Source organism: Marmota flaviventris, chromosome 3, assembly GCF_047511675.1.
Source record: "Marmota flaviventris isolate mMarFla1 chromosome 3, mMarFla1.hap1, whole genome shotgun sequence".
Classification (NCBI taxonomy): Eukaryota; Metazoa; Chordata; class Mammalia; order Rodentia; family Sciuridae; genus Marmota; species Marmota flaviventris.
Genome location: NC_092500.1, coordinates 117365686 through 117377820, shown reverse-complemented (window position 1 = coordinate 117377820; position 12135 = coordinate 117365686). Strand labels below are relative to the sequence as shown.

Below are 12135 nucleotides of genomic sequence, written 5' to 3'. Positions count from 1 at the left end.
CTTTGATAATATAAAACTTTTAACTATTTGACCAGAATGTGCTGTCTGGTTTAAAGGAAAACAACTTATTCTGTGAAAAACTCTCTCAACATTTTTATCTTCTTTTAAATTTGACTAAACTTATAGAGGGTCTAGTACATATAGCTTCATTGAGGTCCTCATAGTTCCTTTCAGAACCTTTCATAAACTTATCAGCTATCAAACTCACCTCTCTCTCCCTGTTTCTACCCATCATCTGTTTTATATTAATGCATTTTCATGTCTGGGGCTGTTTGGTTAGGCCTCAGACATTCCACAGCTACCTGGAGGACATCATCAACTACCGATGGGAGCTCGAAGAAGGGAAACCCAATCCTCTGAGAGAAGCCAGTTTCCAGGACTTGCCTCTTCGCACCCGTGTGGAGATCCTGCACCGGCTCTGTGATTATCGGCTAGATGCAGATGATGTCTTTGACCTCCTCAAGGTGCTTCACTGGCAGTCCTTTCTCTAGAGCAATTAAAAACAGCAGTGAGGAATTTAGTCAGAACATGAAACTAAAGCTAATACGAGATGCCAGAGTTTGGCTTGGGTGGCTTGTCTGTATGCTCTTAATTGACAGTGACACTGTGAACACAACCATGACCCTGTAGCCAAAGGAACAGAAGCTGCGTTATCTATATGGCAGTATGTTGTTTTGATTTAATTTCTAGTTGGGTTTTGTGCTTCTTTCCATGCACTTTATCCCAGCTGAGTCAGGACCAAAAAGAGGCACTTATTCATACTGTAACTAATTTGACCACTGAATTTTATTTCCCAAGGTCTAAATTTGAGCATAATTAAAATACCTATTGAAAACTCTGGAACTTGAAACTAGTTTTGCTAGTGAAGTTTATCCCCTATACACACACCAGCTTTGAGGATGGACTCCTAAGAATCATCATGTAGGGCTGGGGTTATGGCTCGGCGATAGAAGGCTCACTAGCATGTGCAAGGCCTGGGGTTCAATCCTCAGCACCACATAAAAATAAATAAAATAAAGGTATTGTGTCCAACTATAATTAAAATAATTTTTTTTTTTTTTTTTTTTAAAAGAATCATCATGTAATCCAGTGCACTCTTTGCTGAGGACCTCAGCAGTTCTGGGAAGGCCAGTACGGATTAGGCACAGCAATAAGTGAGGAAGGGGTGGCTGTGGGTAATGATAGAGCTATGGTAGAGTATCACACAAGACAAAACCTTTGAAACATCTTTAACACTACTTAGTTGTAAAATGAGAATAACACCTCTAAACCAAATTAAAAAAAACATTCACCAGAACTATTTTTTTTTAATTATATATGACAGCGGAATGCATTACAATTCTTAATACACATACAGAACACAATTTTTCATATCTCTGGTTGTGTACAAAGTATATTCACACCAATTTGTGTCTTCATATGACCATCATAACTTCTCCTCCAACCCCTCTGCCCTATCTAGAGTTCTTCTATTCTTCCCATGATCCCCCTCCCTATCCCACTATGAATCAGCCTCCTTGTATCAGAGAAAATATTCGGCATTTGGTTTTTGGGACTAGCTAACTTCAGTTAGCATTATCTTCTCTAACTCCATCCATTTACCTGCAAATGCCATGATTGTATTCTCTTATTGCTGAGTAATATAGAAAGCCTACATCTTGGGAGCAAATCTTTACCCCTCACACATCAGATAGAGCACTGTTCTCTAGTGTATATAAAGAACTCAAAGTTAAACACCAAAAAAACCCAAATAACACAATAAATGGGCCAAGGACCTGAACACACACTTATCCGAAGATAATATACGATCAATCAACAAATATGAGAAAATGTTCATCATCACTAGCAATTGGAGAAATGGAAATCAAATCTACTTTTAAGATTTTATCTCACTCCAATAATAAGTGTTGGCGAGGATGTGTGGGAAAAGGCAAACCCATACACTGCTGGTGGGTCTGCAAACTGGTGCAGCCAATATGGAAAGCATTATGGAGATTCCTTGGAAAGCTGGGAATGGAACCACCATTTGACCCAACTATCCCTCTCCTCCATCTATACCCAAAGGACTTAAAAACAGCATACTACAGTAACACAGCCATATTAATGTTTATAGCAGCACAATAGCTAAACTGTGGAACCAACCTAGATGCCCTTCAGCAGGATAGCTTTTTTTGGTGAAATGGGAGCAGTGGTGAGGGTAGGGAACATTTGAGATATTTCCATATCTTGTTCTTCAAAGAAGGTAGTCCCTTCCCATTCTGTCTCTCTTTCGTCTGTCTTGATCAAAAAATAAATATGATACTTGGTTATTTTAAAATACGAGGCTAAAGTTGAATTTTGAATCACTTTAGTTTTTTCCTATTTTTATTTTATTCATTTTCCCAAACTCCCAATTCCTTTTGGGTCTAGGGCCTGGATGCAGACAGTCTCCGTGTGGAACCTCTGGGGGAAGACAATTCTGGGGCCCTCTACTGGTATTTTTATGGAACACGAATGTACAAAGAGGACCCAGTACAAGGGAAGTCCAATGGCGAACTCTCCTTGAGCAGGTACAGTCTTCAATGTCAGGGTGTGACAGCTACAGTTAAAATTAAGTGCATCAGAATCCTACATCAGTACATCGCTGCTTTTTTTTTCTTTTTCTCTTTTGAAGGAATTAATTGTATTAGCATGCCTAAAAGGAAATGGACAAGGAAAGGAGTCTTACCATACAAAAATTAAAATGAGGGTTTTGGATATAACTCAGTGGCAGAGAGCCTGCCTAGCATGTGCAAGGCCCTGGGTGCAATGCAAAATAAATAAATGCATAAATAAATTAAAAGGAATTACTCCATAGCCTCTTCACAAGGCTATGGTGATTTCTAAGGAGTACCACTACCTTACTACAGACTATTTTAATACAGCCATTTTCTTCTGAACAGCACAGTTATGTATGTAACAGTTTCATCTTTCATAGGCATGCCTCAAGAACTCCATTTTCTATTAGAATTGATATTCTGCTCTTTGACTGTTAGGAGCCATCAGCCTAATTCCAGAGAACTTTAAATGATGGCCTGAAATGTAAGCTTTACTGAGTACTTCCTAAATAAGAGACCTCTTCGCCACAGCATTCCAGAACAATGCTTGCCTGTTATTTTATTTAGACTTCCTTGTTGGTAGGAGTAATGCTTACTATTAGGAAGGTGTAGAGCTTACGTAGTGCAAAATGTCAGTTTTCCTTGGTTCCACTGTTTAATAATAATGGAAGACATTTTACCCTCCCCATTCCTTGTTTTTGTTACATTTAATCCTTTTTGGTAACCTCATGACCAGAAATACTATAATTAGTTATATTAGAATTACGTGTGACCATACTGTTTCTTAGGGAAAGTGAAGGACAAAAAAATGTCTCAAGTGTTCCTGGAAAAACAGGAAAAAGAAGAGGAAGGCCCCCCAAACGCAAGAAACTGCAGGAGGAGATTATTGCAAGGTGAGAAAGTCTTGTTATTCTCTGGTCACATGCCTTCATGCTAGGAGGATCCTTCATTTCATTTGTTTCTTCATCTTTTATTTTTGCCTCTGGAAGGACATGGGACTTTGCTTGTGGAGACCCAAGGTCAGAGTCCTTGTTGAGTGTACATTAAGGAACCAGGAAGCCCTGGCTGCATGATCTCTACAAAGTTACCTACCTTCCCTAAGCCTGTTATTTTATTGAATTATGATTATCCATTTAATGAGGATTAAATTGAACAACAGTGCATGCCAGTGTAACAAACTGAAAATCATGCTTGACCCATAGTAAAGGTGTTTTGCTTTTTTTAAAACTTTCATTTTTTTTTAGTTGTTGATGGACATTTTATTTTATTTATTTATTTTTTTATTTATATGTGGTGCTGAGAATTGCACCAGTGCTAGGCAAGCACTCTACAATTAGCCCCATAGTAAAGATTTGATAAACATTTGTTATACCAAACATTTAAGAATTTATTGAACCACACATTTTATACAGAAAGATAGAGCAAATTAATTTTGTGGTTACCTGTTAACTAATCAGCATGTTAGTAGAATTACCTATCATATCTGAGGTCAGGGGTTAATTATTTCTCAGCAGAGAACTTAGCATTTAACATACCCAGACATACTTTATTTTATGTAGAATGCAATTTCCTACAATAAAGAAAAGGTGAAAATCTAAAGTATTTTCTTAATTTTAGCAAAGGAAAAGGCATCCTCTTGTATTGAAAATAATTTCTTTTGTGTGTCATTATCTTTTAGGAAAGACTACCATATGAATCTTGATATGAGTATATTTCAGAATCTGACCCAATCTGACCTATACTATATAAATATACTTTTCACTTAAGAATCAGGTCTATCATTATAAAGCAGTGGAAGTGTGGCCCGTTCCTAAAATTTCTGTTAACAGAATAAGCAGTTTCTTCCTAGTAAGTTTATAAACTGTAAGTACTTATCTAAATGCTTGGATTAAGCCTTTTTCACTGATTTTTTTTTTTTTTTTTTTAACCACAAAAACACATTCCTAAAAAATCAGATTATGTAGATCCATCAGAATTTGATTTTGTTAACTCAATCAGCATTCCGCTTAATTTTCCCTGATTTGACTAGATGGTAACTACCTGTTTCTGGATTCTACATGGTCCACATGTTCTTTTATGTTCAAGAAAATGTTTTATGTAACTCCATTTCCCTGTGAGTGCACAATTAAAGTACCTTGCTGTTGGGATTATAGAGTCATTTTAAGAAGCACACATGGACGTGTGCTACCCTCTACTGGTAGTTAGAGCTATGTATCTGAGACTATTGAAACATTTTTAAAATAAATGAAAATTGAAATTTATAAGTGTTCAGTAACCTGTGGCTTGTGGCTATCATATCAGACAACGCTTGATGGAAACTTTTTCATTTCCCATAGTTGTATTTAAGAGTGTACTGCTTTAAATGTTTGAAAAATAACAAAAAAAAAAAAAATCCAGCTTTTTTTGTTTGTTTGTTTGTTTCAGGGTAATAATTGACAAATGACAATGACATTTAACACTGTTGTTCATTTTGAAATTTAATCTCTGACATCCTTTGAGGTAGGAACTATTAATGGCCCCATTTTACAGGAAAGTTTCACTTTCCTGAGGTCACATGGTTTGAAAGAAGCATGTTTCACTGATTTGAAAGATGCAGTTCAACTTCAGATCCCATGTTCTTAGCCTCTACCTTACATAGGAGCAAATTAAAAACACCTATTCTCAGTATAGCCCTGCATTAGGGAAAAGGACAATGGAATCCCTAGTTTTTTTTCTCGACTTTTAATTATTAACACTTAACCCATCTGTCTGATTTTCTAAAAATTGTTATTTTTCTGTACGATGATGTTATTGCCATAACATTGGTACCCAAATGAACTTATGGTTTTTAGCAACATGCCTAAATTCTAGTGTCTGTTTATTCTGTAGAACCATTCTTCTTGTATCTACAAACATACAGTCTTTCTCTTTGTGTTATGTTAATTGGGTCTTTTTGTTGTTGTTGTTCTTTTTTTTTTTTTTTAACATTTTTTAACTTTATTTTATTTGTTTGTTTATTTATTTATTTTTATGTGGTGCTGAGGATCAAACCCAGGACCTTGCACGTGCAAGGCGAGTGCTGTACCACTGAGCCATAACCCCCGCCCCATGTTGTTCTTTTTAAATATACATGACGGTAGAGTCTATTTTGACATTATACATACATGGAGTATAACTTCCCATTTTTATGATTATACATGATGTGGGGTTACAGTGGTCATGTATTCATATATGAACATAGGAGAGTTATGTCCAAATTATTCTACTGTCTTTCCTATTCTAAGGGAAGTACTGTGCAAATTTGAATTTGTTTTTATTTTAATTGCTGCCACCTTTTCTTGTGTTACAGTGAAAAGCAGGAAGAAAACTCCTTGGTGTCTGAGTCACAGACCAGAAATGGTAATGATCTTTGTTGGCATTTAGAAAAGATCAAGTCAACATGATTCATGTATATTATGATGGTGACTGTCTTTTTCCAAAGTCATTGAAAGCAATTAAAATGATTGCAGTAGTCTTATAACTAGCCTCCCTCCCCTTCTTCAATTCTTTTTTCCTCACACCTGTCCCATACCCATCTCTCCATCTGACAGCTTAATATCAAGACAAAGTATGTTAACTCAGACATTTTAGTGAATCATAGTATCTCAGCGAACTGTCCCATTAACATCAGCACTTTATGTGTTCCGTATGGGTTTTCTCTCTGATTTTCATCCTGTAATCCAAATGGCATATTTTAGGGGAAAATAATCAAGTATTTTACAGTATCACAATCTAAATGGGTCTAGGCATAAATGTCTGTAAAGGTGCTCAAACTATTTTTCTGGGAAAGTATATAAATCCATTTAAGCTTTTCTGGGATGTTAATATCTTATTAAAGTCACAATAGTTATATTTGTATTGCCTCTAGTCTTTTATTGGTAAACAGTGACAGCAATAGGAAAATCAAAAGTATACATTTCTTATCTTCTCTTGTTTTAGTCATGACCTAGGTTAGAAATAATCCTGAGAATAAATACAGAAAAAAATGTCCTTGTTTAGGATATCTTATAGTGAATCATGCCTTTCTTTTGTAGGATCTCAAGGACCAGGCCAAGGCACTTGGTGGCTCCTGTGCCAAACAGAAGAGGAGTGGAGACAGGTCACCGAGAGTTTTCGAGAGAGGACCTCCCTTCGAGAGCGGCAGCTCTATAAGCTTCTCAGTGAGGACTTCCTGCCTGAGATCTGCAACATGATCGCCCAGAAGGTATGTAGAGACACTGAAGTGTTCAGTGCCATCAGACCGCTTGTTTGATGCTATGATGTTAATTTGAATTTTTGAATGCACTGTCCTTGAAGTATTACAGACTGTCATCCTGTCTGAACTGACGTGTTAATATGGGATCTTGTACCACCCAATTCCGCTTCCAGAGTGGGTCACATATTCTCCTTTCCCCCCAAGAATTCCTCTGTGATCAGCACCCACCAGTACTTAAATAGCTTTTCACAGGCTAGAACCAGCTTTCTTTCTATACTGTTTCTCAGGATATGCGCCCCGAGCCTGCCAGTTTCTCTCCTGTCACCCCATGTAGACCTCTGTATAATGATTATTTGGTTTTTGTTGTTTTATTAGTTTCTGTTTTTTGGGACTGGGGCTTTAACCCAGAGACAATTTACCACTGAGTCACATTCCCACTTCTTTTTATTTTTTCTTTTGAGACAGGATTTCACTAATTTGCTGAGACTGGCTTTGAAATTGTGATCCTCTTGTCTCAGCCTACCAAGCCACTGGTATTACAGATGTGCCCTACTGTGCCTGGATTTTGTAAAAATTTTTTTCCAAAAATCACCATATTATGGATCTCTTTCATTAAACAACAGACTTTGATGAGCATATATCTTGATGGCTTCAGTGCCAGCTCCTAGACCTAGCCACCTGAGCTATGTGTGCCCTTTTCTCCAACTTCAGGGCAAGTTATAATTTTATAAATTATTTATATGTATTTCCATGCATGCATACCCTAATTCATGACATTTTCAAACAACTTCTTCCCCAGCACACATACCTCCTTTTTTTTTTTTTTTTTTAACCCCTTTGAATACTATTCTCTAAACTCCATCTTCAAATTTACTATATCCATGAACTGTCTGTTTCTCCCAGCCTTAGGATTTTCTTTCTTATTTTTTTTTCTCATGCTTTCATTGTGAGTTTAAGCTTCTTCAGCTCAGGGACCTCCCCTGCCTTATTATTTTTTTAAACCTCCGAAGTGCTTGATTAAATGCTGTTTGTTGTTGTTGTTGTTTGTTGCTATACCAGGATTGAGCACAGTGGTGCTATGCAACTAAATATATTCCAAACCCCTTTTATTTCTAAACAGGATCTTGCTCAGTTGCCAAAACTGGCCTTGAATTTGTAATCCTGCTGCCTTAGCCTCCTGAGTTTCTGGGATTACAGCCCCTGCTCTTGACCTTGAATGTGATTTCTACAGTGAATGATTGACAATCATTCTATTATTGCATTCAATAATGTAATATTTTTTATTATTAATATATGCTAATAGAAAACCAAAAATCTTGGAGCATCTGCCAATGAAATCTGAAGAGAAAATAAATATAAATTATTCCAGCACCTAGAGGGAAAAGCAAAATATCAAATACATTACTAAATTTGTTCTGGATTCAGTGATGCATGTAACCTTTAAGAGGTTAATCGTTTTTTAAAAAAATATTTAGTTTTTTAGAAGTTGTTGGACACAATACCTTTATTTTATTTATTTTTATGTGGTGCTGAGGATTGAACCCAGGGTCTCGAACATGTTAGACAATAGCTCTACCACTGAGCCACAGTCCCACCCCCCAGATGAATCCTTTATTGAAAGTTCTAGGCATTCTAGGAGGAACTTATAAACAGTGAGTTATTGAAGACTTAACTTGATGATATTCATCAAGAATATTTGCACTTCACATCAGTGTGCTTAATTCCATATGAGAGCATTTCATTCAGTTTTTGTGATCTTCAACCTACTGTGACAAATTTTCTACAAAAATTATATATAGTCTCATTTTCTTAAAATAACTAAGATGGTTTTGTGGCTTACTTGTATCATCTTGTATGTGACTTGATCTAAAGGGCCCATGGTGGCACAATAAACCATGTATAAATCATATAACTAATTAGCTTATTATATCTGCTTTTTCAACTATATTATACAGAGATTTTGGTAGATAATAGAATTAATGGACAAAATTTAAAAGTATAAAACTGATGCTTTTGTTAAAAACATTTCCTGGGTTGATTCTTTTCAAGATAAAAAAAAAATTTTTTTTATGTCTCAATGTAATTTTTAAGAACCATGAAAATAGAAACTATAAGATTTGATATTTTGAAAGATATACAGTACTTTCAATTTTAAAACAGTGTTAGCCAGAAAAAAAGAGAATCTAAATTATGAAGTAGAAAATTTTAGCAGACAATTGAGAAATGGTTTCACAACAGGATCTCAAGAAAACCTCCAAAATCAGGCTGGGGGTGTAGCTCAGTTGTAGAACCCTTAGTTGTCATGCTCCCAGTCCTGTGCAAGTTCAGCAAAACAAAGATAAAACCGGAATTAATTGGATTTATGCACAATTATTTTAAATTTTGAAGATTTGAAATTTTCTAAACCTTCAAAGAATAATTTCCAAACATTTCACAAATGAGGTACCAGGGATGTAGCTCAATGGTAGAGCACTTGACTAGCATGCATGAGAGGCCTTGGCTCCACTTTCTAGGAAAGGATAAGGGAAAAAATGTGAAGGTGCCCTTGTTAATTTAGAAAGGTATCTTATATTCCCATTCCCGATTAAATTAAACACTCTTCTCATTCAATAATCTATATTTCTGTAATACTGACAAATCAAAAGCTACCTCCTAGCCAAAAATCAGAGTTAAACCTGAGAATGTAATACTGGCAATAACATTTTGGATGGCTTGCCCAGTATAATATAGCAAAAAAGGGTACAAACATACAAAGTTTTTGAATGTTTGCCTGGAGACAATAAATCTAATAAAATGTCTATTAACTAGAATTTCTTAACAGTGCTGGGAAACAGACTGTTTGCATCAGAATCATTGGACGTGTTTACCAAAAATTCTCATTCCTACCTCTGCTCTGTTCCTAACCCTTGCAGAGTTATTCCAAGTAGTACCTGTTATTTTTGCAGTTGTAGAATTTCACCAGGTGATTATTGTGTATACTAAAATTTAAAATTCTCTGGAAAAAACATCCATTATAGTAGCAATGAAACAAATTTGTCAGAGTTGTACATTGTCTTATAAGGAAAATAAGCTTACAAATTCATTGGTAGATATATTATCTGTTTGTGGGAGGAAAGAGTAAAATAGAGCATAATATTCACCTGGATAAATTAAAAATTATTGTAATCTCTTCCAAATCCCAACACAGTAAAAATTTCCTCCAAAAAAACAGGCGAATGTAAATAGTGTGAAGTAGGTATATTGGATATTAGCACAGGAATCAGCATATCAGAAGCATTTTCGAAGCCTTAAGCCTTCACTTAAGGCTCACCTAGTGTAAGTGATTTGCTCAAAGTTATAGATAGTTATCAACTCTTAGTAATCTTTGTTATAATTGGCATTCAGCAGTTGAGTTACATGTTCAATAGTTGTAGCATTTTTATGAGCCTGTTTGTTCCTGTTGTACTTGTTATTGTAGTTAAACATTTGAGAATTTATGAAACCAATAAAATGTGGCAATAAAATTTCTGATAAAAGTTTGTATTGGGTTGGATATATAAGTTCAGTGTTAACACTATTTGCCTAGCATGTGTAAGGCCATGGGTTCAATCCCCAGAACTGCAAAAAAGGATTAAAAAGATATTTAAAATAAGTTGCTTGGGTTGGGGATATAGCTTAGTGGTAGAGCACTTGCCTAGCATGCATGAGGCCCTGGATTCCATCTCCAGTTCCACTACCACCAAGGGGGAAAAAAAAAAAAAGGTGGTTCTAAAATGTTGGCTATCCACTTGGGTAAAATTGTAAAAGATTGTAGGAGAGTACTTAAAATCATAAGGATTCTTACCTTTGGTTTTCAAGTGTTCTTAAAGTCTTACTTTAAAACTGAAAGAGCAAATGAAGATTTTAGATCATGTTTATGTGAACAAATCACAGGGAATTCCTCTTGGTGAGTCTTAGTATGTTACAATTGGTGAATGGCAGTATGTTTGTAAATTAAGTGCTTAAAGTATATACATTTTTAAAATTTCCTGCTTTTTAAATATTTATTTTTTAGTTGTAGTTGGAGACAATACCTTTATTTTATTCATTTATTTTTATGTGGTGCTGAGGATCGAACCCAAAGCCTTGCACTTACAAGGTGAGCGCTCTAACGCTGAGCCACAACCCCAGCCCAATTCCCTGCTTTGTATGTTAAGCTATCATTACTCACTGTAGTTGCAATAACCATGAGGAATTTTGTTCTAACAATGAAGAAATACTCATGATTCAAATGTGAAAATTTAAACATAGATTGGCAGAAAAGAATGCAGTGCTCACAATTATACACTATTGCATATTAAAACATGGTATGTCGCCAGGGATGGCCCATACCTGTAATCCTAGCTACTTGGGAGTGTGAGGCAGGTAACAGATAGCAAGACTGGGGATGTAGCTCAGTGGAGCTAGCACCCCTGGATTCAATCCCCAACACTGCAAAACAAAAGCAATGCAAAAAAGCAACAGTATATAAACGAAGCACAAAAACTTGAGCAGTGGAGAAAGCTTATTAGGGTAATAAGAACTTTAAGAGTTTTTCTTCAACTATATATGAATTATGGTATTGCCGTCTTTTTATACCTGAGGTGTCTGAATTTCAGTTTCAATTTAATCTTATTAGCAAAATGAAATGCTGTAACTTCACAGAAGCTTTTGTGGAAATTAGAAGAACCCATGTCAGTATATGTAGCAATCAATAGGTGTTCGGTCCCCTTCCACTGTTAATGATGATGGGTAATTGATGAGAAAGATTGTTAGGAAACTAAACCCACATTTCTTAACAAAGTAAATGCCCAAGGAGTCAGAAAACTTGATGGATTTCTGGAAGTATGATGGTAAACTTTAAGAAAAACAGAAGGTTAAGGGCTGCTTTAACCACATAAGAGTTTTTTTGTTTTCTTAAAATGGGGTGTACACTACTGAAATTATTTGTTTATGATACAAAAAGTAACATTTATAAAGATAGCTTATAAACGTTAAAGTCCTTAAGAAATAAATAGATTTAGGTAGTTTACACAAAAGGTGATTTTAAAAAAAAATTTATTTTTTTTAAAGATGGACACAATACCTTTATTTTATTTTTATGTGCTGCTGCAGATTGAACCTAGTACCTCACACATGCTAAGTGAGCACTTTACCACTGAGCCACAACCCCAGCCGAGCCCCAGTCCCCACAAAAGGTGATCTTAATGTAGAGAAAAAACATTCACCATCTGTATTAAGCATAGCTTGTTTTTCCAGTTACTTTCATTGGAGGTGACAAAGTTGGAGTGAAAATGGTATTGGCTTTTTTTTTTTTTTTGCTATTAACATGGTAAATTGGTGTGGTTC

General features: G+C 35.6%; 1 protein-coding gene across 4 annotated transcripts in view; it reads left to right on the top strand.

The window, feature by feature from the left end:
• Cecr2 (CECR2 histone acetyl-lysine reader) overlaps positions 1-12135 on the top strand; it is a 168821-nt gene that overhangs the window by 135927 nt on the left and 20759 nt on the right. For all 4 annotated transcript variants that reach the window (XM_027951167.2, XM_071610276.1, XM_071610277.1 and 1 more), the window contains exons 3-7: positions 281-464; positions 2410-2549; positions 3365-3469; positions 5905-5954; positions 6629-6798. In XM_027951167.2, the coding sequence (XP_027806968.2) occupies positions 281-464; positions 2410-2549; positions 3365-3469; positions 5905-5954; positions 6629-6798 (649 nt within the window). The remainder of the gene's footprint in view (positions 1-280; positions 465-2409; positions 2550-3364; positions 3470-5904; positions 5955-6628; positions 6799-12135) is intronic.